Raw genomic sequence first — 26,118 nt, forward strand, 5'->3', positions numbered from 1 at the left:
CTGCTCCCGCTCCCCCTCTCCCCGCTCTGACCCTGCCCTTGTCCCGCAGCTGTGAAGGTGAAGGGCAAGAGCGTGCCGAAGGAGGGGCTGAAGCCGCCGGAGGTGTGCACTGACCCCGCCATGCTCAGCGCCTACGCCATGGGCGTCAATTACTTCAAGGATGGCCCCGAGGTGGCCCTGAAGCCCGACTCTGAGTACCCGGACTGGTAGGTGCTGCCTGCGCCCCTTGCTGTGTCCTTACGGAGGTGCATCCCAGAGGCACAGACAGGTGTGACGGACACGGAGCTGCTCTGGGAGAAGGAAAGCTGCTGCTCCAGAGCCCAGAGGCCCTGCTGAGGGCTGGAGCCGGGGGCACTGTGCCTGTGGAGGGTGTGGATCCACGTGTCCCAGTCACACACTTCGGTCGCGCCGTCCCCTGCCTGTCCATTTTCCCTCCCTTCTTTAGCCTCATCCTCTGTGTTTGCTCACAGGCTCTTTAAGATCCACCTCGGGCCTCCCAAGAAGCTGGAGGAGCTGGATCCCAACTCCATCGAGTACTGGAGGCGCCTGCGGAGGTACAACACGTGGCAGCGCAACAAGCTGAAGAAGGGCAAGAAGTTGTAGGTGCCCAGGGCTGCCCTGAGCCCAGCTTCTGTTCTTGGGCTGCTCTTCTTGCTGTAAATGAGTAATAAACCTCTGGTGAGACTGGTGCCTGTGATGGGGCAGTGGCCAGTCCAGGTCACCTGCAAGCTCAGCGCAGGTCCCGCCTCATGCCGGAGAGCTGTGAGGGGCTGAGGCAACACAAGCCACGCATTTTTGGTGTATTTGGTGAAACAGAAGCTGGGTTTTTTGCTGGTAGAAGGGTCCTGCTCTGGAAGGATCCTGCGCTGGCGTATGGGGTGAGTTTGGGGTGGGGACTGGCTTTGCTGGTAGCATGGTGTCACCTTGGGTTGTCTCTGACCTAGACTCGCTGCCCAGCAGCTTCTGCCTGGCCTCAAGTTGGGCTGTGGGGACAAAGCAGCCACCTTCAAGGTCCTCCCAGCTACTAGAGAACAGTTCAGCTGAGAAGGACCTGGGAGTGCTGGTGGGTGATAAGTTGACCATGAGCCAGTCGTGAGCTTATGGCCAGGAGGGACAAGAGTATCCTGGGGTGCCCTGGGAGGAGTGTGGCAGCAGGTCAAGGGAGGCGATTCCTCCTCTACTAACCCTGGTGAGGGCACATCTGGAGAACTGTGTCCAGGGCTGTGCTCCCTGGGATGAGAGACAAGGAGCTGGAGAGGATCCAGCAGAGGCCACAGGGATGCTCAGGGGTCTGTAGCATCTCACATGAGGAGAGATTGCGGGAGCTGGGCCTCGTTGGTCAGAGAAGAGCAGGCTGGGAGGGGATCTCATCAATGCAGATCAATAGCTCAAAGGTGGGTGCCAGGTGAATGGGGCCTGACTCTTCTCAGTGGTGCCCAGCGACGGGATGAGGAGCCATGGCCAGAATTCCTGTGTGAGCTGCTTGGGGGGCCCTGCCCTGGCAGGGCTTGCACTGGGTGATCTCCAGAGGTTCCCTCAACCCTGGTGCTGCTGTGGGAAGGGCTGAGCCGGTGCTGGGGCTGCGTCTTGCTCCCGGGGCACAGGAGGAAGCAGAAGTGCTGCTGCCCCAGCGCGGGGGGGCTGGAGGGGTTGAACCCTCGTTTCCTCTGTGTGGGCTCAGCGCTGGGAGCTGCTGGGGCTGGGGCTGTGTCCAGCGGTGAGTGCCGTGCCCTGCCCTATCCCACTGCCACCCGCGGGGCAGTGTTGGGGACACCAAGGCCTGGTCTCTGCCTGGGAGCCCCTGGTGGCACCCAGCCCCTGTGGGTGCCTTGTTCTGCATGGGTTGGGGGGAGGAGGAGGGCACTGGTCCCTGGGCGCTGCCCCTGCTTTGTGCCATGCTCACCTCACTGCCAAAGCCTTTGCAAGGGTTAAGGGGACCCGAGGTGCTTCCCGCCACCCCCCTGTACCCTCCCCTAACCTCCCATGCTCCTCGTGGTGGCCCAACAGGGCTCAGGCTGGCTCTGGAGCCCCCCCCCAGGGGCCTGGTGGTGCTGAGGGGGCTGCTGATGCCTCACGGGGTCCCTGCCGCTGCCCTCTGTGGTGGCCCCTGTTCTCTGTCCCCTGCAGGGTCAGGGTTGGTCCCAGGGGAGCTCCTCTGTGTTCAGTTCCTGGCTCCAGATCCCAGCTCCCTGGAGAGGCTCCTGCAGGCGGGTGACTGGATACCCGCCTGTGCCGGTGCTCTCCCTCCAGACCCACACGCACTGTGGTGGTGTCTCGAGGGGCACAGGCACTCATTCTCCCCCATCACCAGTGGTCACTGTGGTCCCTCTGCAGGGGCTGGGTGCGATGGGGGACTGGAGCTCGCCCATCAGCTCGCTGGGTGGGGAGGTGCTGGCCCGACTCTGCCAGCTCCTGGACATCACTGGCTGCGGCTGGCGCAGGTTGGCTGAGGTGGCGGCGGTGGAGAAACGCTTCAGGTTCAGGTAGGGGCAGAGGGGATGTCCCCAGGCGGCAGCACCGTGGGCTGAGCCAGGCCCTCACTGGCCCCATGGCGGCCACAGCCTGGGCGGGGGGAGCTGGGCTGCGGTGCTGAGCACTGCAGGTACCTTGCAGCGAGGAGGAGCTGGAGATGTGCTCGCTGAAGGTGCTGGAGCCCCATGGCAGCCCCGCACAGAGCCTCCTGCAGCTCCTGACTGAACGCAACTGCACCCTGCAGGACCTGCTGGGCTGCCTGGAGAGGATGGGGCACATGCAGGCCTGCCACGTCCTCAGCAGTGCCGGTAGGGACGGGCACCGGGGCCCCACGGGGCCTGGAGGGGGCACCAGCAGGGGGAAAGCAGGGGGAGATGAGTGCTTCCTGCTGGTGGGCTTGCTCTGGACAGCAGCACCCAGGGCGGGGTGGCCTGTGATGGGTGCAGTAGGGTGAGACAGGGTGGGATGGGATGGGATGGGATGGGATGGGAGGAGTAATGGGACGTGATGGGAGAAGAAGGGATAGGATGCATGGATGCAGTAGGGTGAGATAGGATGGGATCGGGGATCATGCTGTGACAGGACAAGAAGGGATGGGGTGGGATGGAGTGGGAAGAGAAGGGGCAGAACAGAATGGGATAAGACAGGGTACAGTGTGACAAGATGGGTGGAGCAGAGCAGAGTGGGATGGGATGGAACAGGATAAGGTGGGGTGGGTGGCACTGGGTGAGACAGGTAGAGATGAGGAGGCTGGGACAGGACTGAGGGGTAGGATGGGACAGGGTGCAGTTGGATGGGGTGAGATGGAAGAGGACAGGCTATGGTGGGCTGGGATGGGACAGGACCTCACAAGCTGGCGCAGGGGGGGTCTCAGCCAGCCCAGGCTGCTCTCTCCTCTCCCAGTCCAGGATACAATCTGCATTGTGGAGCAGCCGGAGTCGCAGGTGGTGGCAGAGGGGACACATGTGTCCCTGAGCTGCCGGGCCGCCGGCTCACCGGGGCTCACGTACCAGTGGTTCTGCGGGAGGCAGGAGGTGAGCGCCTGCCCCGGCCATGGTGCAGGATGGGTCAGAGAGACCCCAGTCCTGGTCACCTCCTGTCCTGTAGGTGCCTGGAGCCACGTCCCCAGAACTGGTGATGGACACGGCTGCACTGCGGGGCCGTTCTGAGTGGTTCATCTGCCGTGTGAACCGTGGGAATGCCTTCACCTTCTCCCAGTGGGTGTGCGTCCAGGTGGAGAGGAGCAGCCTCCGTGCAGGTGGGCCCCGAGAGAGGGTCCCCAGACTGGAACCTGTGGGGCACCACTCGTTCCCATCAGGAATGGGGTGGCTCCCGCAGGACATTGACTGCCATGTTGCACCCCAGCTTTGGACCTTCTGGGGTTACGGTGCCCATGGAGGAGTTGTATTATGGAATGGTTTGGGTTGGAAGGGACCTTAAAGCTCCTCCAGCCCCAACCCCTGCCACGGGCAGGGACCCCTTCCACTGGAGCAGGTTGCTCCAAGCCCCTGTGTCCAACCTGGCCTTGAGCACTGCCAGGGATGGGGCAGCCACAGCTTCTCTGGGCACCCTGTGCCAGCGCCTCAGCACCCTCACAGGGAAGAGCTTCTGCCTAAGAGTTATCTCCGTCTCCCCTGGGGCAGGTTAAAGCCATTCCCCTTGGCCTGTCCCTACAGGCCCTTGTCCAAAGCCCCTCTCCAGGTTTCCTTTAGGCACTGGAGCTGCTCTAAGGTCTCTCCTTAAGGAGCCTTCTCTTCTCCAGGCTGCCCCAGGCCAGCTCTCATGTCCACTTGTCTCATTCCACCCATGGGTGCCGGGACCTGTGAGCAGCCCTATGGAGCTCTGGGTGCTCAGTTTGCTGCCTCATCCCCTCTGCAGCCGACGGTCACCGCTCAACCATGTCAGGGCTGCAGGTCCTGCAGCACCCTCAGCCATGTCCCTGGGCAGTGCCAGCCCCATGTGCGCAGGGGCATGGTGCCCAGAGCCCACAGCTCAGTACTGGAGCAGGGTTGGCTTCATCCAGGTCTCGAAGAAATAGAGAGAAATAAGCAGATTAAGGGGCAAATCCTGCAGGAGGGGATTAGAGAGGGTGGGAGTGGGAGGGCTCCTGCTCTGCCACGAGGGCCTGGGAGAACGCCCCAGTCCTCCCAGTACAAGCTCTGGTGCGGGAGGGGGCAGTCAGTGATTTCAGATGGGATTGGGATCTCGGAGAGGGGTGAAAAATGCCTTTTTGCTTGGGTTTTCCCCAAACTGGATCTCAAGTGGGGAAAGCACCAGTAAAGAGGGGAGGATGGGGGCTCTGGGCTCTGTCCTGCAGTGAAATGGCATCGGTTTAGACCACAACTCTTGCCTGTTTCTGCATTAAATGCCCTCGGGAGGGAAGGTCACCCCCCCCCATTAGGGACCCCCCCGTGGGTGCCATGCTGCCCTTGCCCCACTGCACGCCCACCGCATCCCAAGCCAGGGAGACGCTTTTGGGTGGCAGTGGCCAGTGGGGGAAGTGGGGCAGGAGCAGCCTCAGCCCCATCAGTGCCCCCTTGGCCGGGTGGGGGCCGCTGAGCCGCCGCGCTCACGGCTTTTGTTGGCGCTGGGGAGCCGGGGGGATCCCCGCGCTGGCGCCAGCCTCGGCACTGATGTCATGTGAAACGTGCAGCCCCATTGAGCGCGTCCCTTCCCTCGGATCAAACCCCATTACTTCCACTGCCCTTAGTTCATTATGTCCCCGCCGCAGCGCGGCTGCTTTGCCCCGGCCCTGCCCCATTAGCTGGGCTGCGGAGCCGGGGGAACATCGATTATGCGTTTAATGGCTCGTTGGAGGTTTAATTGTTACTAACGAAGCAGCCGGGCAGCAGCAGCCGGGGGACGGGGGGCACACAAGGAGCAGGGTCTCGCTGGGGTCAGCGCCTCGGCTGGCCCGGTGGCATCCCAGCCTGACCCTGGGCACACTGGATGGGGTCTGGTGCGGGGGAGACCCCCTGGGGTGGTGGGGCCACGGTGGGGATGGGGCAGCATCCCCACATCCGGTCCCAGCAACACCCTGGGTTCAGGAAACTTCTTGTGTTGGTGGGAGGAAGATCACTTGGAGCCCGCTCCTCTTCCCTAGGGATCCCCAGGGACCTGGGGCTCCCACTGGCCCGGGGCTGAGCCCCCAGCCCACCAGCCATCCATGCTTCAGCACCCCAAAGCCACCGCAGGTTCATCCATCTCTGTTCAAGGGGAAGGTCTCCTCTGCAGGCCCCTCTATGATGGTGTCACTGAGCCCTGGTGCCAGGCAGCTGGGTCCCCTGGGGCTGCAGAGCCATGCTGGGAACCCCCGGGACACCTTGTCACCCTCCCACAGGTGCCGTGAGGTTCCCAGGGCTCCTGGCCCTGTCACCAAGCTGAGGTCCCGCTGCCACCCAGTGCCATGGGGTGGCTTTGTGATACCAGCATGTGGCCAGGTGAGTTCCACAGGGGAGCAATGGGGGCAGTTGGACCAAGGGGGGATGAGCAGATGCCCCTTGATGAGCTGCTGAGAACACAGCCACAGCCCAGAGCAAGTCACTGGTGCCTGTATCCGAGCCCAACCCAAGGGCGAGGGGAGGGGGTGTCCTGGGTGATGCTCCCGCATGCCCCCCCCCCGGAGCTCTCAGCACACTAATGAGCAGCACAGCCAATGCGGCTGCCGTTAAGTTTCTCTCTTTACTCAGGATACAGCCATCTCCTCATCTACCAGTACACCGAGCATCGTCCCCGATGCGGCTAAAAAAGAATCCCCCCAAATACTCCCTAAACCTGGAGCTTTGTGTCTGTTTTGTTCAAATCTGCAGCGTTAAAAAAATGTTAATAATAAGAAGGGGAAAGGGTGGGACAAGGAGATGTCCAGCTGGGACCCCCGAGACTTGGCCATATCCTCAGGCCAGGTCAATGCCTTGGCAAGGCTGCCAGGGTGCCCCCAAACCGCGGGGTCCCACCAGCGCCCCGCTTGCTCCCCTGGCAGTAGCAGTGCTGGCTCAGCAGGGGGAGATGCAGCCCAGCATCCCTGTCCTGTGCTGGTCCTGCTGATCCCAATGGTCCCACTATCACCCCCCTCGCCTGCCCGGGGGCTGAGCCGGTGCCGGGGTGAGGATGAGGAGCCGGAGGGGAGCATTCATCAAATGGGCTGCCATGTCTTGTCAATGGTCTGAATGTGCTCCTTGGCTTTCATGCGGAGTGAGGCGATGCTGGAGCTCCTCTGGTCCACCTCCTCCAGCGGGTACTTGTCCACAAAGGTGGTGCCGCACTGGTAGGGCGCGGGGGCCATGGGCTGCATGCCCTGCGCCATGGGCGGCGGAGTGCTGAGGAAGGAGTGACCCCCATAGGGGGGCTGCAGGGCCTGGGGGGCTCCCATGAAGCCGGGGATGCTGTGGACCGTGGTGGCACTGGAGATGGGGGACGTCAGCCATGGGTCCAGCGGGAGGGAGTTGCTCATGGGCCCCACGTTGGGGGTCATGGGGGGCCGGTTGAAGGAGAGCATGGGGGTGTCGTGGAGCTTCATGGAGTTGGCCTCCATCTTCTCCTGCCGCCTCCACTTGGCTCGTCGGTTCTGGAACCAAACCTGTGAGGTGAGAGCCAGGGTGAGCCCCACCGTGCACCACGGGGCTGTATCCCATATGGTGTGTCCCTCATGGAATGTTCCAGGTGGAGTGGCCACTCTGGGGTGCCCATACTGGGTACCGGTCAGTCAGTCTAATGTCATCTGGCCTTCAGAAGCCCCCGGGCAAAAGCTTCTAGAAGCCAAACTGTGATGGGGGAGCAGAGCAGGGGAGCTCCAGGGACCGGTCACAGTTGCTGGTGGACACTGGGCTGTGCTGGTGCAAACTTGCCAGAGTTTGTCCAGAGAAGGGCACCGGAGCTGGTGCAGGGCCTGGAGCACAAGTGTAATGGGGAATGGCTGAGGGACCTGGGGGGTTCAGTCTGGAGAAGAGAAGGCTCAGGGGGGACCTTAACCCAGGGACAATTGGGAGCATCCTGGTGGGACCCCAGGCTCTTCCTCAGGGAGCAAAACTTCCTGAGCCCTCCTGGAGCCACCCTGCTCTGACAACCCCAAACCCCTCAAATCCATCAGGAGCTTCTGCTTTCCCAGTAGAAGTGGCCATGAGCAGTTGTTTGGTTGCTTTTCTGTTGGATCAGCTGCAGGGATGGGAGCAGCCACCACCAGCAAAGGAAAATGGGGTCTAAACCCCATCTCCCTCCCCGAACAGAGCCTCTGGCACTCGGGCTGGAGAGCCAGGCTCAGCCATCGAGCCCCTTTTCTGGGCAGGAGCAGCCAGGCCTGCAGAGGAGCCACCCTTGCCCTTGTGCAATGGGGAAACTGAAGCACGGAGCTGGGCTCAGAGCGAAGCTCTGCAGTGCTGGGTGCTCCCTGCCTCCCCTGGGGTGCCCCTGGCCCTACCTGCACGCGGACCTCGGGCAGGTTGACCTTCATGGCGAGCTCCTCGCGGCTGTACACGTCGGGGTAGTGGGACTTCTCGAAGGCGCGCTCCAGCTCGTGGAGCTGGTACGTGGTGAAGGTGGTGCGGTTCCGCCGGTGCTTCTTCTTGGGCTGCTCCTCCTCCTCCTCGGCAGCGGCGGCAGCCGGGGGGGCAGCCTCGGAGTCCCCCTCGCACTTATTCAGGAACATGGTGGTGCCTGTGAGGGGACTGGGGGTTACCCGGAGCTTGGGGACTGCGACTCTCCCATGAAACCCCAGGTCAGGGACAGCTGGACAAGGGGGTGGATGGAGGGATGGATGGAGGGATGGAGGGAGGGAGGGAGGGAGGGATGGTTGATGGACGGATGGATGGAGGGATGGTTGATGAACGGATGGATGGGTGGGTGGGTGGATGCATGGAGGGATGATGGATGGATGGTTGATGGATGATGGATGGGTTATGCAAAGGTGTAATCTCTTCTGCTGCAGCACTATCCCCAGGATTGACACGGGGTCCTGGGAATGGTGTCCTGAGCACCCATACTTGGCTCCACTCTCAGATCCCACCAGGCCAATGTGCCCTGAAGCCAAAAGCCAAATTTCACCTCAAGTAGAGGGTTTTATGAAAGCACCATCGGCAGGAGCTCACCTGCCCTGGTGTGGAGGAGACCGAGCCTGGGTCAGCTCCATCCTTCCAGCCCAGTTCCTCTCTTCCAGCCTCTTCCTTATGGATTATGAGTCCAGCCCCAAGCCTTTGGAGGACCCAGTGGTGGTCCCCAAACATGGCCAGAGCAACCCAGTGCAGTCCCCCTGGGCTAAGAACCTTTTCCCACATGATACAAGCAGGTTCAACCCTTGCAATGTTCCACCTTTGAGCTTTCCATCGGGCACTGGAAATCCTCCTGCAGTATTCCCTGGGGATCCAGCATGTGGGGTGGATCCACCGGGGGGTGGGTGCTGACCATGGGGTGCTCTGGGGATGGGGTGGGTGGTGCTGGGGATGCAGGGGACACTGTGCAAGTGTCATGGTGTGTCCTGGGCTGGGATGTGGGAAGGGTTCAGGGTCGTCCCCCCCACTGCCACCCCCTTCTCACTCACCCACTTCTCATTTGAGCAGCTCTGCGCCTGAAAGAAGAAGGGAAGGGGCTGAGCACCCGGAGCCTTGACCTGGGTCCCAGACCCCCTGTGGGTCCCGGCACCCCACCATGGCCCCCCAGGGCAATGGGGGCACTGGGGCAATGGGAATGGGTGCAATGGGTGCTGAGAGTGAAGGGTGGCACAGGCTGGGGGTGCTGGGACAGAATGGGGCAAGTGTGAGGAGGGGTCAGTGTCCCCCCACCCTGACCCCATCAGGAGGCAAAGGAAGTTCAAATCCCACCGGGAAGCTGAGGAAGCCCTGGAATGGGAATGGGAATGACATGAAGAAAGCAAAACAACGCTGCAGGGCTGGCCCCCCTCCCACTGCTCTGAGTGGCCATGGCCATGTATATCCCTGGCCACAGAGGGGACCCCATTGGCACCAGTCACCCCATGGCTCCCATTCCTCGGATCCCTGAGCCTGCACCACTTGGGATTGCTGCCTCAATCCGGGTGCAGGGAAGAGCCCCCCCCTGCTTGCAGTGGACATTTTCCTGCATCATCCTGGTGGCAATTTGGGGGTTTGAGCCCTTGAGCTTTACAACTGTGCTGGAAGCACAAGGGCCCGGAGCCTCAGGAGGGTTCGTCCCCATCTACTCGGTGCCTTGACCTGTGGCTTTCCCACAGGAGCTGCCGGCTGGCGTGGGATTCCCTCTTATAGAGGGCACCCAAAAAAGCAACAGGAGCAGCATCAAGCCCTGGCTGAGGTTGGACAAAGTTGATTTCCCCAGAGCCAGCAACAGCAGAACATCAGTGGGGACAAGCGGCCTCCCCAGCAGCAGGGACACGGAGGACACAGCCCTGGCTCTCAGGGGGTCCCGGGGTTCTCCCCTCCAAAGCCCATCTGGCTGCCAGGATTGGGCTTGCTGATGCTGCTGGGGAGCAAGGACAGCTCCTGCCCTCCGGCACTGAGGTGTGAGTGATGCTGATGGGAACCAGCGCCTGCTCCCGAGCGCCGAGGAAGGGTCCCAGCCCTGGGGACACCCCAGGGACACCCCAGGGTTGCCCGGTCCCGTCCTCAGCCTCTCCCCTGGACGCTTCCTCCCGAACCGCAATAAAAGGCATTACCTGCTGGGCCCAACTCGGCTTTTCCAGGAGTATTTAACTTTGCTGGTCCCTCCTGGGAACCAAACAAACGGCTCAAGCGCGCCGATCTCGCAGATTTGGCAGCCAAAGTTGCCTCTTAGTCTTCTTATTTGTCACAGAACCGCGGTGCTAAGGCTCGGGAGAATCTTTATTTAGTGTTGCAGATGTCACCAAGGCACCGCAGATTGGAAATGAGTCCAAGGGATTAAGACGAGGTTATTAATTGGAGGCCTTCCCCTTTAAGAATGATTGACAGTTACTTTCTGGACAAGTAATTGCTCTAAATGTCCCCCCCCAGCGCGGGTCCGGGGGGCGGTGGAGGACAAAGCCCCGAACTGCCTTCCCCACTCGGATTGTCTCCCCACAAAGGCGTCCTGCTGGAGTTTGCCGTGTAATCCCCTCATTACAGCCAGGAGGAAGAATTAGAGACAGGGGGAGCGGAGAAGAAAGGCCGGGAGATGGGAGGGGGGAGGGAGGAGGATCTCCTCTGGCGGTGGATGGAGCTCCCCAAGCCCTGGTGGGATGGGGATGCAGCGGCTGGTCCCCGTGATGGGGATAGAGAGCTGGGAGCGATGGGAACGGGGCGTGGGGACAGGGATGGGCACCGGGCATGGGTGCAGCTGTGAGGACCAAGTGTGGGGAGGGGGTTATGGAGGCTGGGGACCCGCCGTGGGGTCTGGGTAGGGGGGACCAGGTGTAGGGACCGTAGGGACTGGGCAGCCTGAACAGCCCTGGGGACCTAGTATGGGGAACAAGGGTAGGGACCAGGTAGGGGGACTGCGTGTGGGGAGTAGCCATGGGGAGCAGGCCCTGGGCACTGTCCATGGGACCGGGTGTGAGGGTCCCACCTCGTCCATTTCTGGCCACGGGGCTGAGCACAGGGACCAGGCGTGGTGACACTCAGTGGGGTCCAGCTGTGGGGGCTGCCCATGGGCCCTGATGTGGGGCTGAGGGGCAGAGGCAGCCGGGCTGGGGGACAGAAACACTGGGGGAAAATGGGGACATCATGAGGGGGGTTGTGGGGTCCCTGTTGCTGTCCCCATTCCTCGGGGGTGGAGGTCCCTTTTCTTTCTCTGCTCACTTTGGTTTTTCCTCCCCAGACCTCTTCCTGCCACCTGCAGAAGCTGCCTCAGCTCCCTCCCACCGCCTTCCCCTCCTCACCATGGTTCTGCTTTCGGATGGCAAATGTCACCTGGGGGGGGAGTTGGCTGCCCCACACCGGGTGGCTGCTGGCCCCGTGCTGTGGGACCCCATGGCCACCTCTGTGCTCTAGTTTGGGTCAGCGGCCATCTCAGTGTCCATCCCAGTGGGGCCGTGGGGCTTCTCCTGCGCGGTCTGACCACTATGGGGACAGCTCAGAGATATTGGGGGTGCCGGGAGGAGCTGTGGCTGCCCCATCCCTGGCAGTGCTCAAGGCCAGGTTGGACACAGGGGCTTGGAGCAAGCTGCTCCAGTGGAAGGGGTCCCTGCCCATGGCAGGGGTTGGGACCGGAGGAGCTTTAAGTTCCCTTCCAGGCCAAACCAGGCTGGGATTCTATGACTGTGGCATTGCCACCACCCCAGGGACATGGGCCCACAGCAGGGGGGTGGCACACTCAGTCCTTGGGGACCGGTGACACCCCAACACCATACAGTGCCCTATCTGCAGCAGGGGCATGCTGCCTTTGGGGGCACTGGGGACATCCCCAGGCACTGGTACAGCTCATGGGGCTGGAGATGCAAACAGGCGCTTGGACTTGATGTCCCCAGTGCGGCTGGTGCTGGTCCTCTTCTCTGGTGGCTCCTCTGGGGTGTCCCCATGGCCCTGGTGGGTGCTGCCATGCTGCGAGCTGGTCTTAGGAGCCCTCCCTGACCACCTGAAGGGGGGGGGGGGGGGGCAGCGGGGGGAGGCTGCTGGTGCCCAATGATTCTAATGGCCTTGCAGGAGCAGATAGCAAATTGATTTGCTTCCTCACCCAAGGCCCATAATCGCTTCATCACTTTAAAATATTAATGCTGTACTTCTTTGCTCGTTTCCCAATTACCCTAATTGAAGGCAAATTGGTTAAGAAGGTGCAATGCAGAGTATCAGGGGGTTTAGTTCACTCAAATGACAGTTTTAAACCTCCCTAATCCTATTAACGGGCAAAGCCGCTAACGCTTAGAGACGCTGCGTCAGCTTACCGGGGCCGGGGCCGGGCGGGGGGCGGCCTGGGGGGCACTGGCCCCACGTCACCAGCTCCAGTGGGGATTTGTCACCTTTTTAGTTCATTAAGAGGCCTTGGGCAGGGGTGACCCAAAAGGGTGCTGGGCTGGAGGCAGGTGGCAGCGTGGGGGGACAGGCCGATTATCCAGAGACCTGCCCCAGGGTCCTGACCCGGATCCCAGCTGGCACCGGGATGCAGCCCCACTGGGAGTCAGGGTGGGATGGGTCAGGGTGGGATGGGATCCCAGTGCGGAGCAGGGATGGAGGAACCTGCTGCGGGCCGGGCGGGCTGGGGACCCTGGGGACCCTGTCAAGTGCTGGCACTTGGTGTTGAGTCATGGTGCTGAGTGCCAGTGCTGCTGCCACCCATCAGGGAGCTGACTGGGGGACTGCTGGGGACAGGGGTGGCCCCATCCCATGCAGAGCAGTGAATTGTGAATTTTTGTGCCCGAATGAGAGATTTTACAGGTGCTAAAGAAAGGCTGGAGAGCAGGGATGGTGGGGATGGTGGGGATAGCAGGGATGGTGGGAATGTTGCGGATGGCAGGGGTGGTGGGGATGGCGGGTATGGCGGGGATGGTGGGGATGGCGGGGATGGCGGGAATGGGGATGGTGGGGATGGTGGGAATGGCGTGGATGGGGGGGATGGCGGGAATGGCGGGGATGGGGGGGATGGCGGAGATGGGGGGGATGGCGGGGATGGCGGGGATGGCGGGATGGGGGGAGATGGCGGGGATGGCGGGGGGGGATGGCGGGGATGGGGGGGATGGGGGGGATGGCGGGGATGGGGGGGATGGCGAGGATGGCGGGGATGGGGGGGATGGCGGGGATGGTGGGGATGGCGGGGATGGTGGGGATGGTGGGGATGGCGAGGATGGCGGGGATGGGGGGGATGGATGGGGATGGCGGGGATGGCGGGGATGGCGGGGATGGCGGGGATGGGGGGGATGGTGGGGATGGGGGGGGATGGTGGGGGATGGTGGGGATGGCGGGGATGGCGGGGATGGGGGGGATGGCGGGGATGGGGGGGATGGCAGGGATGGCGGGGATGGCGGGGATGGGGGGGATGGGGATGGTGGGGATGGCGGGGATGGCGGGGATGGCGGGGATGGGGGGGATGGTGGGGATGGCGGGGATGGTGGGAATGGTGGGAACTGTGGGCATGGAAAGACATGGGCAGAGGCTCCTGGGTGTTAAGCTCATGTCATACACCCCCAGGGATGCTCCAGCAGCCCCTCGGCTGGTACCTGGAGGGGTACATGTCCATGCTGCGGACACACCGAGCACCTCATGCACCCAGGGACCCCCCTTGGTGGAGCTCCTGCAGCTTCGGGGGCTGAGACCTGTGGCTCTTGTGACAACGACGAGCTCTATGGCGCAGCTCCCACCCTCCCAGCCCCATCGCACAGCCATGTGCAGCCCGGGGCTGGGCCATCCCCACAGATCCTTCCGGAGCAGATGGCCCCGGCGTGGGGAGCCCGGAGACGGCTCAGCGCGTCCACGCTTTCATGCAGACACAGCGGGACTCCGCCGGCGGCTCCGGCTCCGGCTCCGGCTCCAGCTCCGGCTCCGGCTCCGGCTCCAGCTCCAGCTCCAGCTCCGGCTCCGGCTCCGGCTCCAGCTCCAGCTCCAGCTCCGGCTCCGGCTCCGGCGGGAGGTGTCGCTGGGGCCGTACCTTTTACACGGGTTCTGCGAGCGGAGTCCTCGGGGCTCAGGCAGATTAAACCCCGCTAAAATAGGCAGGTATTAAGTGATTCCAGCAGCCCGTAGCTTTCCGGCCCCGCGGCGGGTGAGCCAGCGCTGCTGCAGCGCCTGCGGGCAGGGAGCAGGTCCCCAGAGAGGTGAGAGGCAGAGGGGAACCATGGCCAAAGGGACCCGGCCAAAGGGACCCCGCCAAAGTGACCACATTGCTGCCTGCGCTGGTAGGGGGATGCTCAAGGGGGGATAAATGCTGCCACCATCCTCACCTCATTGGTGCTGCCCCTCAAGGGGTGCCCAGGGTGCGGGGCCATCCGGTCCCACTGGCTCCATTGCCTGGGGGCTGCTATAGAAGGTAGGGAGGGATCTGGGGCCAAGTGTAATGGGCTGGTTCCTGGCTCTGGGGCATGTAGGGCAGCTCTGCTGTAGTGGTGTCATTGAATTCACGCATAACCCCCAGCCCGGGATGGGGTTTGTGTGGGTGAGGGTACAGCAGGAAGAGCAGAGTGGTGCCAGCAAACACTGCCTTTATTGAGCCAAATCGTCACAAAATCCCAGCCTGGTTTGGACTGAAGGCTCCTCCTGTTCCAACCCCTGCCACGAGCAGGGACCCCTTCCACTAGAGCAGCTTGCTCCAAGCCCCTGTGTCCAGCCTGGCTTTGAGCACTGCCATGGATGGGACAGCTGCAAACGGTGTCTGAGGCCCCAGTGCTGGTTCCTGGGGGCCACAGAGCATCAGAGTCCCCCCCACCCGTCCTGGGGCTCAGACCAGGGCCACCACAGGGAGGGGCTGGTGGGAACCCAGACATTCTGCAGCCCAGCAACCCAGAAAAGCAATAAGGAATGGGTGTGGGGAGGAAACCCCGCTCCAGTGCAGGTACTGGGATGCTCAGCCCAGGTAATAGCACCCACAGCCTGCACATCCCGTCGGCCCAGCACTGCTGGGGTGGGCAGCACCATCACATCAGGGCACACTTCTCCTTCACCTCACCCACGCTGCCCAGTGCCCGGTCCCGCAGCGCCAGCAGATCCACGTCCCGCAGCTTGCTCAGGTAGGCGAAGGCCCCGGTGCTGCCGCCCTCCTCCTCGTCCTCCTCCTCCTCACCGTGCACCATGGGGGCCAACTCCTGCGGCAGCTCCACCGCACCGCCGGCCACGTGCAGCTGAGCATCGTCCCGCTCATCCTGCGCGGGGCAGGGTGTTGGGTGCGGGTAGACCTGGCCGCCACCGGCCGTGGGTGCGGGCTGTGGGGGAACCGGTCCCCTGGGGGGGGCATTGGGAAAGGTGGGGGACGCCGGGACTGTCCGGTTCCATACGCGGACCACGGGGCAGACACGCGCAGCCGTTTGCTGCCCTCTTCAGGAATCACCTCCCTGGGCAGGCGCCCGGCCTGGGGCTGTCCCGGAGGGTCCATGGGAAGACCTCGAGGTCCCTGCACGGGCTGGTCCTTACCTGGGCCAGGCGGTACTTGTCCCGCAGGTGCATCCGGACAGCGGCCCTCCCCGCCTTCCTCTGTGCAAAGGCCTTGTCCCGCTCAATCCTGCAGCGGCGGGTGCCACCTTGTCACTTCCCACCCCACCAGAACCACCCTCCCCGGCATTGCCCTGGTCCCCCAGCAGCACAGGACAAGCATTTTCAACCCTTGCAACGTTTTGTCTTCAAGCTTTCGACTTTAAGCTTCTCCTTCCTCATTGGGGTGGATGGAGAAGGGGATGCCGAGGTCCACAGGAGGGTTGTAATGGGGTACGGAGGGCAGGGGCCACATCCTGCCCCTCCAGCCCCAGTGGAGATGCTCAGTGAAGGTGCCCATTGGAGGGGCTTGCTCAGCTCCTGGATGCTGTGTCACTGGGTCCCCACAGCACCAGACTCAAGGTGGTGGGACCTTAACGTAATCCCATGCTGGCCCCTCTCGTCCCTCAGCTCCACGGATGCTGGGCTGGCACCAGGCACCCACCACACCAAGGCACTGGCACCCATGGATGACCCTTGTCACCTACAATGCACCAAACCCCTGACCCAGCCCCAGCACCCACAGGGACCTCCTGTGCTCTGCTCCTGTCCTTTGCCCTGGCTGCTTCCCTGTCCCTGTGCTGCCCTGGGAGAGCCCATGTTGCAGATGGGCCCCCAGTCCCTCTGCATGGGGGACCCCATTGACCCCCAGCCCCACCAAAGCCTCACTTCTCCTCCAGCAGCTGTCGCTGGTACTCCTCAAACTCCTCGCGGTTCATGCCGCTGGGCAGCGTGGCCTCCTTGGCATCCTTGGGGGGCCCCTTGGGTGGCTCCTCCTCGCCCCCCTTGAAGTTCTTCAAGGCAGCCGTGAAGAAGGAGGCCATGAGTGGTGGCTGCGGCCGCCTGTGCCCCACGATGCCGCTGGTCCCAGCCCAGGCCAGTGCCTGCAAGGTCAGCAGGACCAGCCCCAGGGGCACCGCGGATCAGGGGCAGATTAAAGCATTAGGAGGGGAAGCCACAGGCATTGGTGTGGGAATGCCTTCAGGTGCTGCTCACTGCACCCAAGAGTGCTGAGGGACATGCTGGGATGCTGCCCCATGAGGGTGCTGGGGAGGTGGGAGCCCCAGCACACCCTGCATGCAGCCAGGAGACCTCCCATCGCATGGGCCCCAGTGGAGGGCAGCACCCCAGGGCCTCCTTCCTCCTCCTCTTCCCCCTTGCTGTGCACCATGGAGCCCTGTGCTGGGAACCCACAGTCACCCACACGAGCACAGGGAGGGCTGGTGGAAGGAGCTGGTGCAGAGGAGATGCAAGGGGATCCCTCCAGGCCTTTGCCAGGGCCCAGGGGAAGGTCTGGCCTAATTTGAGCCTAGGGGCTGAAAGACGCTGTTGAATTAATTCCTTTGCTTTAATCAAAAAAGCCCAGATCCGTGTGGTTCAGCTGCTGCAGGCGGTAGCTGGGGCGGGGCTGCTTCAGGGTTCAGGTTCCATCCTCCAGTGGGTGGAGATGTTCCGTCCTGTCCCTGTCACGGGGATGGGCAGCTCGAAGGGACCCACACCCCATGGGATGTATGTTGTGATGATAGTCCCAACCCTGGTGGGTCCAGGGGGCTTCTGGCCACAGGTCCTGGGAGGAGACAGTGGTTAAACATCCCTCAGGTGCTTCAGCTCCTTCTGCAGCTTCTCAGTGAGCTTCTTGAAGGACGGCCTCTTGCCCGGCTCCAGCGCCCAGCAGCTCTTCATCAGGGCATAGACGGTGTGGGGGCAGCCCTCAGGGGGCTCCATGCGGTACCCCTGCTCCAGAAGCTCCGTCACCTCCTTCAGGCTCTGGCAGGATGGAGAACGCAGCTGAGACTCCCCTTCCCTGCCCCTTGCCCCAGGCAGGGGACACTGGGATGTCCCCATCCCACTGACCTGCAGCATCCCCTGGCACAGCACTCACCAGCTTGGGGTAGGGCACGCGGCCGAAAGAGAAGGTTTCCCACAGGAGGACTCCGTAGCTCCACACGTCTGACTTGGAGGAGAATTTCTGCAGCAGCAGAAGGAGGGGAGGCTGAAGCCGACCTCCCCGAGGGCAAAACAGGAGCCAGAGGCTGCTCCCTGCCATCCCCAACTCCCCCTTCCCATCACCTGCACAGCCCCGGGGGTGATCCTGCCACATCTCTTTGGAGCTGCCCCAATACCTGCTATGCACCAGGGCAAGGGCTGGCCAGGACAGAGCCCGAATTTTGGGAGGTGCAGGGCTGAATGTGCCAGAAGCCACTGCAGGACAAGGATGAGCAGAGGGACCCCGGAGCTGCTTTGGGAGGACCCCCCTGTACCCTTCATGCCTTCCCACCACCACTCACATTGTGTTTCAGGGCCTCTGGGGCCGTCCACTTGACAGGCAGCAAAGTGGCATCTGCACCCTTAGGATTGACCCTGGCCAAGCCAAAATCGCTCACTTTGGCCACGCTCTCCTCAGAGATGAGGATGTTGCGGGCAGCCAGGTCCCTGTGCACCAGCTTCTTGGACTCCAGGTAGTCCATGCCCTGAGCCACGTCCCTGTGGTGGGCAAAGGAGGCAGAGCACAGTGTCACCTCATGATCCCTGGGGATGCCTGGGGGATGCAGAGCATCAGTTCCCAGCCTGAAGGGAGGGACATGGACTTACAGAGCAAAGAGGAGGAGCTGCTCGGTTGGGACAAGCGCCCGGCCCCGTGTGCGCAGGAAGTTCACCAGGTTGCCCTGATAGAGGAGGATAAACACATCAGGACCAACCTGATGGGGCTGCCCAGAGGCTTTGCCTCTGCAGTGCCCAGCATCCATCCAACTCAGCCGCTAAACATGGATTTGTCCCCAGCTCTGAGTGGCAATAGGTCCTGCTGGCTGAGGACCGGCCGGGGACTCCCACCTTGCTCATGAATTCCATCACGATGTAGAGGCCGTTGTGCAGGATGACACCAAGCAAACACACCAGGTTTTTGTGCCTGACCTTCCTGAAGTGGAGGGGATCCGGGTCAAGGGGGTGCCCGCTCATCCCTGGGACACGAGGCAGGGTGAGGCTGTACCCCCGGGGGACTCACGTCATGGCAGCAGTTTCAGTGAGGAAGGCCTGGGCGGTCACATCACATTTGATGTTCTTCACAGCCACCTTCTGCCCCATGTACTCACCCTGCAGCACATCTGTGAGGGGATGAGGGGGCTCAGGCTCAGCCCCACACCCGACTCCCCTCATCCCAGTCTGAGCCCCCCCATGCCATGGGGATGGGGTGAGGACATTAGGGGGTGCCATTTGGGGAAGCCTGGGGTCAGGGAAGCTCCAAGCCCATCGTCTCACCTACCTCCAAACTCGCCTTGCCCGATGCGGTCTCCCAGCGTGAGATGCTGCAGGTTCAGCAGCCAGCCAGCTGGGCATGGGCACAAGGGCAGGTCAGCAGGGGCCACCATGCTGCCTTGTCCCCAAAACCCGGACCACGACCCTCTGCCTCATCCCCTACCTTTGGCCAACTCCTCCTCGGCTGACTTCATCCCGCTTTTTGGCTTGGGCTTCACCAGCTTGGTGCAGATGGCTCCCTGCTCCTTCATGTAGTACTGCCGAGGGGTGCATGATGGAGGCAAAGCAGTGATGCCACCTCTTACCCCAGGCTTGGGGTATGGAGCTGAGGGATGCTCCATGGGTCCCCCCCCATCATTGCCACCCACAAGGGGCCACGTTTCCCCTGGCACTGCAATTTGCAGCCCGCATCTCAGCCCTGCTCCCACTGGACACAGCCAGGGAACACCGTGATGCACTTGGGGTGCTCCAGGATGCCGCCGGTGAGCCGGACAGCAGCCGATGGGTTATAGCCCTGGCAGTGGAGGGTGGTTTACAGAGGCGATAAGGAGAGGAAGCAATGGCAGCTGCAGTTACAGAGTGGAGCCAGAGGAGCTGAAAGGGGGAAGGACCTACCTGAAAGCAGAATTTGTGTCTAAATGAGGAAAGCATATGAGAATGCAAAGCCCTGGTGAGGAGATGGGCAGCAGCAAGAGAGAGGAGGCTTGGAGGGGACAGAGATGTGGCAAAACACCTCGCTGGGCTTCAGACCCTGTCCAGAGGCTGCCAGGATCTTTGGTTTCCAACATGCCCTAAGCCCTGCTGCCGAGTGAAGCACTGAATGAGCCAGGATGGGGAGAACCCACATGAGGGAGAAAGGGACTTGCCACCACTGTGTGTGGCCCCATGAGGTTTGGTTCTGGTGGGGCTCCCTGCCTGGCGAAGGGGGTCTCACCTCGATCATGTCGATGAGGTTGGAGAAGCGCTGCTGGCTGTCGATGCTGAGTGTGTTCTCCTCGTGCACCACGCGGTAGTGGATCACCTCCCTGCCAAAGCTCACGCACAGCACGTAGTCCCCTGGGTGCCGCACAGACTCACGCACCAGGAACAGCCCATCCTCAGGGGGCTGCAGCTCCTGCACTGCCTCCACCCCCGAGATCTTCCCATGGAACCAACTGGGGAGAGGACACCGTGAGACTGGCTGTGCTGGGCGGCTTTCCCGACACCGGCAGTGACACGGAGAAAGCAGAGCCCCCAGCAAAGCTATGCAGATGCCATTGCATAAAGCCCCTTCCCATGAGGTCCATCCCAGCTGGCTGGGCACAACTGGGGTCTCTAAGCCCCAATGAATCTCTCCATTGCCAGGGCATGGCTGCAGGCTGCTCCGGCCCCCAGCTGTACTCACGGCATGAGGCTGAGCTTGGGGTCGGCGCGGATGGGGCCCCGTTGCCGCAGCGCGCTGGCTGCCATCAGCCCCTCCTGCCCCGTCTCGTTGTGTCTGGCGTGGTACCAGCCTTTGCCCTGAGGGCAAGAGGGTCTCAGAGCAAGGGAAGGAAAAGGGGATCCCAGTAGGATGATGGGTCCCATCCACTCCATGTTCCTGGGGCATCCACTGGGCTTACCTCCACGGCCTCAATGATGGTGACCACATCGCCCTTGTGGAAGGCCAGCTCCTGGGGCTTGGGCTTGGTGTGGTTATGCTTGGTGACACACTGTGTCCCTGGGAGCCAATGCTTCTGGAAGGGAGAAGGCAGCATCAGCAAGTGACAACGAGAGCTGGGCCCCCTCCACTTCCCACAGCTGTCAGAGCCAGCCCCAAGGACCATCTGCAGCCCTGGCTGGGAACAACGGGCACCGGGCATGAGCCCTCCTCCACCCCATTGTGGTCCTGGGGTTACACATCACCCCGACGTGGGAAGGGGCAGTGCTGGCGTCCCTGCGGCAGCCCTGCTCACCCCAGACATGGTCGGCCGTCAGCACATCAGGGACTCCCTGTCTTCTCCTGCTGCCACCTGCAGAGAAGAAACCAATGGGGGCTGTGGAGGGATGGGGCTGAGCTGGCCTGTCCCAGGCCACTGCTGTCTCCACCATCTCCTCTGGCCAACACAGTCCTTACAAGCCTTGTCCATCCTGAGGGGATGGACCCACACCAGAGGATGGAGAAAAAGGCTCAAAGTGTTCCAGCCACCGACTCCCTGGACCAAGTGAAATTGTGGACGGGGGGACTCAGCAGGCAAATCCTTGGCAGCACAGGGTCTGGAGGAGGGACAGCCCACCCACTGAAACCCGTGTCCTCGGCGGCCCTGCCTGGGTTGCTGTGCCTCCTCATACCGTGGCATCACCCCATCATGTGTGAAGAGAGATAGTGTGAAGCTATCCTGCAGCTCGCTGCCCCTCTATGTTTCTAAGAACTCAAACCAGCCAGGGAAGCATCAGCTTTTGGAGTAGAGAAACATCTGAGAAGGGGAAGAGATGGTTTCATTCCAGGACTGGTTTTCTTGGTGCTCAGTGAACATGAGGGCCCAGGCGGGGCAATGTGGGGCTGGGATCCCTTGAGAAACCCCACTTTGGCCTCTTGGAAACTTCTCACCAGAGGAGGGTGAAGCCTCCCTGGCTCTGCTGGGCTACAAGAGGCAGAGGGGCTCACTCGGCTCCTTGGAGCAGCGATTATGCTCTGTGCTCTACTTCTCTTTTGGAGGGTGAGTAACAGTCACTCCTCCACATCACTGGCAGTAAATCCCAGCCTGTCTCCATGACGTGAGGATCTGGGGGCCTTATCCAGTTACTATCCAGAACAACAACAAAAAAGGGACAACTGCAGCTGTGGCAAGATTCATTTTAGCAGGCAGCCCTGTTGTCTCTTCCAGGAGCCATCCTCTTGTTCTGCATCTGTGCCACACGTATTATCTTAGTGGACTTGGAGGTGCAAGGCACAGCCAATGGCTGACATGACTGGATGCATCGCTGTTCACATTCCAGGCTGGATGAGGACCTCATGGCCTTCAGGACAGGGTCTGCTCCCTACCCCTCGCTGTGGTACACATGGTATGAGGATGGACATGCTGGCTGCACCACGAAGGACAACGGCAGCTCTGACAGGTGATCACCTCCTGCTGCTCCAGGACAGTATCCCAAGCGGGGAGCTTCCAGGACCCAATGCACAGCAATGGGAGAGAGGCCAAGCTGCACCCCTGCACTGAGGCTGGCGCTGGGTGCACTGCACGCACCTTTGAAGCACAAACTGGAGCACATACAAACACCCGGACACACCGAGGGTCACTTGGACGAACAGCAAGTCCTGCTCTTCTGCTGACAAGCAGGAGGCACCTGCCTGCTTTGCCCACTGACCACCACGCTCTTCACGCTACAACGCTACATCCAGCCCTCTCCATGGGCAGAGTAACCGTGAAAACATGGCCCCTGCTCACAGACCCTCGCTCTTACCTCCCAGCAGTGTCCATGCAGGGCTTGGGGACAACGATGTCACCTGTAGCCGGACTCCTGGATTCCTGGAGCATAAATTTGCTGTCATAGGGAGCATCAAAGCTCTATTTTCAAGGGCATGCTCCCAGAAAGAGCTCCCGTGTTATTTCCTGATTTCTCTTCTGGTAAGGGCTGCAGATGCAGCGTCCCAGCAGTCCCAGTGCCTGCCACGCCGTCCAACATCCAGCATGGGTGACTCATTATTTGACAACACTTACACCAGCTTTTACCCTTTGAGGGCAGAGGTACACGCCCTGCTAGGAATGGAGATCATCAGATCCTGTATCCTGCAGCGCTGCGCAGGGCTCACAAAGAAGTAATGCAACGAGGGAGATCTGCTCTCACTGCTTTGAGTGCCACCATCAGTGCAGGTCTTGGAGGCTGAGACTCAGGAGAGGATGTGGTGGGAGCGGGAAGGATCCTGAAGTCTACTCTCATCTCAGCACTGACTTGGGGCTGATCCAAGAGCACGGCACATCTTGTGCTCTGCAGGGGAGGAAACCCCAGCTGACAGAATCACACAATCCCAGCCTGGTTTGGGTTGAAGGGACCTTAAAGCTCCTCCAGCTCCAACCCCTGCCACGGGCAGGGACCCCTTCCTCTAGAGCAGCTTGCTCCAAGCCCCTGTGTCCAACCTGGCCTTGAGCACTGCCAGGGATGGGGCAGCCACAGCTTCTCTGGGCACTCTGTGCCAGAAATTGCAGAGACCGTTAAATGAACCCCACTGTAATGGCAGTGTTTTATGTACATCCTCCAGCCCGCAGCTGGAGGGGAGGGGACAGCTGCCCCCACAGCTCGTCCTCCCAGCCACAAAACTTGAGACCTGCTCTGCGCTCACATTCAACATTTCCATTATTCTAAGCAAAAAGGTGGGAAGGGAAAAAAAAGGCAGTTTCAGGCAAACACCATTCCTCATTTGGGGTCTTATTTTTCTTAGGTGTGTAGCTTTGATTTTAACTGAATGGTGTTTAAGCCTTCAAAACATACTGACAATTCAATGGCAAAGGCAGGGTAGAAGAAAACTCCTCCAAACTAACCTGGTGAGCTATTCTTTTCAGATCCTGGTTATACTTTTTCCATCAATAAACAACTTCTCCAAGCCCGTTGAGCAAGTCTGGTCATTGGATCCTTGGCATGTCTGTGCCCAGGAGCACTCCGTGCATTATCCTCTTGATCTGTAAGGATCCCCAGGTGTGTTCAGGCTCGAGCACAAACACAGGAGCGCATCCTGACAGCCCCTGTGCCACGCTCCTGGGGCTCAGTGGCAGAGCTCATGGTGTCTGTGCAGGCTCTGTGACAAACGGATGTGTTCTGTACTTCTGGGTTCTGCCAGATCCGGTTGCTGTCACAGACGTGACCACAGCTCAGAGAACTCAGCCTCACATGCAGGGAACAGCTTCCTCATGGCCAGCAGATAAGACTCCCACTTACCTCCGCCAGAGCTAGTCTCCCCTTCCTCATACCTGGCCATCAATCATCCCGTCAGTGCCTTAATCTTTAACACATCGGTCCTCAAAACCCCTTTAGGCACTGGAGCTGCTCTAAGGTCTTCCCAGAGCCTTCTCCAGGCTGAACCAGCCCAGCTCTTTCAGCCTGTCCCCAGAGCAGAGCTGCTCCAGCCCTCTCATGAGCATTAGTCCTTCCTTAGGAAGGAGAAGGCAGAAAGGTCTCTCCTTCCTGGGGAGGGTGTTGCTATCCATCACTATTATTTCAACGGAGCAACTCAGCAGTGCAGAGGAGCCTCAACCTCTGAACACGCTTTGAGAACCGCGGAGCGCTCACAACAGGAGCTGCTCCCGGGTGATGCTGTGACCTGTCAACAGCACTCCCAACATGATGCCTTCAAGAACGTGCTGTCTGCCACTCCCAGGACTTCACAGGCCTGATGCCCTGCTTAGAGCCCTTCCTACACAAAGCCCCCCTGCCTGCGGGGAGGACGAAAGTGACATGTGAGAAGTGAAAAGCAAACAAACACGCTGCCCCTTTAACCAAACTTTGCTGCTTCTCTGTGCATTTCCTGTGCCTGGGACTCTGCCTCGGGGGTTTTAGCACTTTGGGATCAGTTTCAAGACCGAGTTCTCAGAGGCTGGTGAAAGTACCAGGAACCCCTCAGCCTTGGTGATCGATTTAACTCTATAAAATAGCCAATCTCTGCTGCTTTCCCATAAAGAGATGCACTGCCCTCCCCAGCCAACACCCCCCCCCCCCCCACCTTTGACCTGCACTTGATCAGAAGCAGAGCTTCCCAGGGATGAACGCAAGTGAACGGGAGCTCAGCTCTGCGCTTCTCTCTGCAAACATTAAAGGTGTGAGACCCCCAAGTGCCTGCAGGATTTCACAGCTGGTAATCTGCTTAACTGCAGTAATTGCACCAGAAAGTCTCCCTCAGAAGCACGCAGAAGGGCAGAATACATCAATCAATCACCTCCATCCTTTGGATGAAGGCTTTGGGAGTCTCCATGGACGATTCTGTTATTTACTGGCTCTTTTCCATCACTCCCCCACTGCACTTCCATGGGCAAATGTAAGAGTGGAACTTGTCTCCCCACCTCCTGCACCAAAACAAAGGCTGTGCCTGGATCTTGCTTTCACAAGATGCACTCCTCAGTGAGATTTTGCCAGCTCATTGAGTAACGCATAGCAGCTATTTGAAAAGCTCACAGCAACAATTACAACACTATTTCAGGCAGGAAGGAAACACGAGATCCATTAAAGCTACAAAGAAAGATGCAAATGAACCCCCTACATAGAAATTTGACTAGAGCATGGTTCATTCACATGTAGAGACAAGGCAGTGTTTGTCACTATAATGGATATGACTTTATTTTAAAGCTCATGGGAACCAACAGTCATCTAGTAAAGAATTATTACAAGCTCTCCCCTGAGCCTTCTCAGACTTGTCAGAATCTTCTAGTGCATAAAGGGGCTACAGGAAACCTGGAGAGGGGCTTTGGACAAGGGCCTGTAGGGACAGGCCAAGGGGAATGGCTTGAACCTGCCAGAGGGGAGAGACTGAGATGAGCTCTTAGGCAGAAGCTCTTCCCTGTGAGGGTGCTGAGGCGCTGGCACAGGGTGCCCAGAGAAGCTGTGGCTGCCCCATCCCTGGCAGTGTTCAAGGCTAGGTTGGACACAGGGGTTTGGAGCAAGCTGCTCCAGTGGAAGGTGTCCCTGCCCATGGCAGGGGTTGGAGCTGGAGGAGCTTTAAGGTCCCTTCCAACCCAAACCGGGCTGGGATTCTGGCATTCTAAGCTCAACAGGGACAAGTGGAAGGTCCCGCCCCTGGGCAAACACAACCCAGGAGTGCCGGGATCTGCCCCAGTGAGGACCCCAAGGACGGAGCAGCCACCCCGGCTCCGGGGTGAGCATCCCGGGGCCAGTGACACGTCCGGTACCACGGCCTGGAGAACTGAGGCTATCAACTCACACTACAGCACCTTTACCAGCTACTACAGCTCGAGAGCTTCCTGTTCACACTCCAGTCAAGGGGAAAGCCCACTGCAAGCACAGGCTGCAGTCCTGTAACTCAGCACTGCTGAGCACTGACTCCTCAGCCCACAGCCCCATCTGCATCGTTACACAAACACAGCTACACTGCTTCAGGACAAAAACTGGGACAGGCCCAGCAGAATGGAGCACGCTGCAGAGACGGACGAGCCTGGGAGTTTATTACCCGTCATACAACCCAGGCTTAATCCCCATGGCAGGGAAAAGCCATGGGCTAATAGTAACTCCCTTCACGCTGCTCCTGTTCCTGCTGTGTAAGATGATGGTAGGAAGTGGCTGCCAGCATCGCCCTGTTTGCAGAGTGCTTTTTTCCTGGTTCAGGATGTTGTCTTGTGCCCATTGATTTTTTGGAGCTCTGAGACCCATCTTAGTCCCAGGA

General features: G+C 60.7%; 5 protein-coding genes across 7 annotated transcripts; 2 read left to right on the plus strand and 3 right to left on the minus strand.

Moving 5' to 3' along the window:
• Positions 1-30: 30 nt before the first annotated feature.
• MRPL54 (mitochondrial ribosomal protein L54) lies at positions 31-687 on the plus strand (the record flags this gene model as incomplete). The annotated part of the gene is made up of 2 exons (XM_057418780.1): positions 31-206; positions 471-687. Coding segments are annotated over 2 exons (309 nt in total), but the record flags the coding sequence as incomplete, so codon positions are not given.
• Positions 688-1,602: 915 nt separating this feature from the next.
• On the plus strand, positions 1,603-6,217 carry LOC130604341 (mucosa-associated lymphoid tissue lymphoma translocation protein 1-like). The gene is made up of 6 exons (XM_057418788.1): positions 1,603-1,717; positions 2,335-2,483; positions 2,614-2,780; positions 3,376-3,506; positions 3,580-3,730; positions 6,162-6,217. Exons 2-6 carry the CDS (start codon positions 2,347-2,349, stop codon positions 6,215-6,217), a joined length of 642 nt encoding a protein of 213 aa, XP_057274771.1. The 5' UTR covers positions 1,603-1,717; positions 2,335-2,346.
• Positions 6,218-6,604: 387 nt separating this feature from the next.
• RAX2 (retina and anterior neural fold homeobox 2) lies at positions 6,605-8,113 on the minus strand. Its single transcript, XM_057418789.1, has 2 exons — positions 7,886-8,113; positions 6,605-7,048 (listed from the first exon to the last, which is right to left on the minus strand). Exons 1-2 carry the CDS (start codon positions 8,111-8,113, stop codon positions 6,605-6,607), a joined length of 672 nt encoding a protein of 223 aa, XP_057274772.1.
• A 6,855-nt stretch (positions 8,114-14,968) lies between these two features.
• On the minus strand, positions 14,969-16,857 carry LOC130604328 (complexin-3-like). Its single transcript, XM_057418776.1, has 3 exons — positions 16,188-16,857; positions 15,462-15,549; positions 14,969-15,193 (listed from the first exon to the last, which is right to left on the minus strand). Exons 1-3 carry the CDS (start codon positions 16,340-16,342, stop codon positions 14,969-14,971), a joined length of 468 nt encoding a protein of 155 aa, XP_057274759.1. The 5' UTR covers positions 16,343-16,857.
• Positions 16,858-16,889: 32 nt separating this feature from the next.
• Positions 16,890-22,490, minus strand: MATK (megakaryocyte-associated tyrosine kinase). 3 transcript variants are annotated; one of them, XM_057418743.1, is made up of 13 exons: positions 22,197-22,490; positions 20,708-20,764; positions 20,375-20,488; positions 20,158-20,273; positions 19,708-19,798; positions 18,937-19,030; positions 18,781-18,846; positions 18,523-18,622; positions 18,351-18,435; positions 18,111-18,184; positions 17,803-18,002; positions 17,401-17,522; positions 16,890-17,285 (listed from the first exon to the last, which is right to left on the minus strand). In XM_057418743.1, exons 2-13 carry the CDS (start codon positions 20,714-20,716, stop codon positions 17,103-17,105), a joined length of 1,254 nt encoding a protein of 417 aa, XP_057274726.1. In that variant the 5' UTR covers positions 20,717-20,764; positions 22,197-22,490; the 3' UTR covers positions 16,890-17,102. The 3 variants fall into 3 exon arrangements, with proteins under 3 accessions (XP_057274726.1, XP_057274724.1, XP_057274725.1); XM_057418741.1 differs by having other exon boundaries at positions 16,891-17,285; positions 19,708-19,927; XM_057418742.1 differs by having other exon boundaries at positions 16,894-17,285; positions 17,401-17,487; positions 17,807-18,002; positions 19,708-19,927; positions 22,197-22,489.
• Between the last annotated feature and the right edge of the window lie 3,628 nt (positions 22,491-26,118).

This window comes from Pezoporus wallicus, unplaced genomic scaffold, assembly GCF_028554395.1.
Source record: "Pezoporus wallicus isolate ANWC-B61680 ecotype Strahan unplaced genomic scaffold, APGP_CSIRO_Pwel_v1 contig_14027, whole genome shotgun sequence".
In the NCBI taxonomy this organism is placed as follows: Eukaryota; Metazoa; Chordata; class Aves; order Psittaciformes; family Psittacidae; genus Pezoporus; species Pezoporus wallicus.

Bases quoted from the DNA above. Each gene is read 5' to 3' on its own strand.
- LOC130604341 (XM_057418788.1), top strand. From the start codon at position 2,347: ATGGGGGACTGGAGCTCGCCCATCAGCTCGCTGGGTGGGGAGGTGCTG. The intron at 2,484-2,613 runs GTAGGGGCAGAG...GGTACCTTGCAG, and splicing joins GAGAAACGCTTCAGGTTCAG to CGAGGAGGAGCTGGAGATGT. The intron at 2,781-3,375 runs GTAGGGACGGGC...CTCCTCTCCCAG, and splicing joins CCACGTCCTCAGCAGTGCCG to TCCAGGATACAATCTGCATT.
- RAX2 (XM_057418789.1), bottom strand. From the start codon at position 8,113: ATGTTCCTGAATAAGTGCGAGGGGGACTCCGAGGCTGCCCCCCCGGCT. The intron at 7,049-7,885 runs GTAGGGCCAGGG...CTCACCTCACAG, and splicing joins TGCCCGAGGTCCGCGTGCAG to GTTTGGTTCCAGAACCGACG.
- LOC130604328 (XM_057418776.1), bottom strand. From the start codon at position 16,342: ATGGCCTCCTTCTTCACGGCTGCCTTGAAGAACTTCAAGGGGGGCGAG. The intron at 15,550-16,187 runs GTGAGGCTTTGG...CCGCCGCTGCAG, and splicing joins CGACAGCTGCTGGAGGAGAA to GATTGAGCGGGACAAGGCCT. The intron at 15,194-15,461 runs GTAAGGACCAGC...TGCCCCGCGCAG, and splicing joins ACAAGTACCGCCTGGCCCAG to GATGAGCGGGACGATGCTCA.
- MATK (XM_057418741.1), bottom strand. The intron at 18,847-18,936 runs GTAGGGGATGAG...GCCCATGCCCAG, and splicing joins CGAGGAGGAGTTGGCCAAAG to CTGGCTGGCTGCTGAACCTG. The intron at 17,523-17,802 runs GTGGTGGTGGGA...GCCCTCGGGGAG, and splicing joins GGCCCTGAAACACAATGTGA to GTCGGCTTCAGCCTCCCCTC.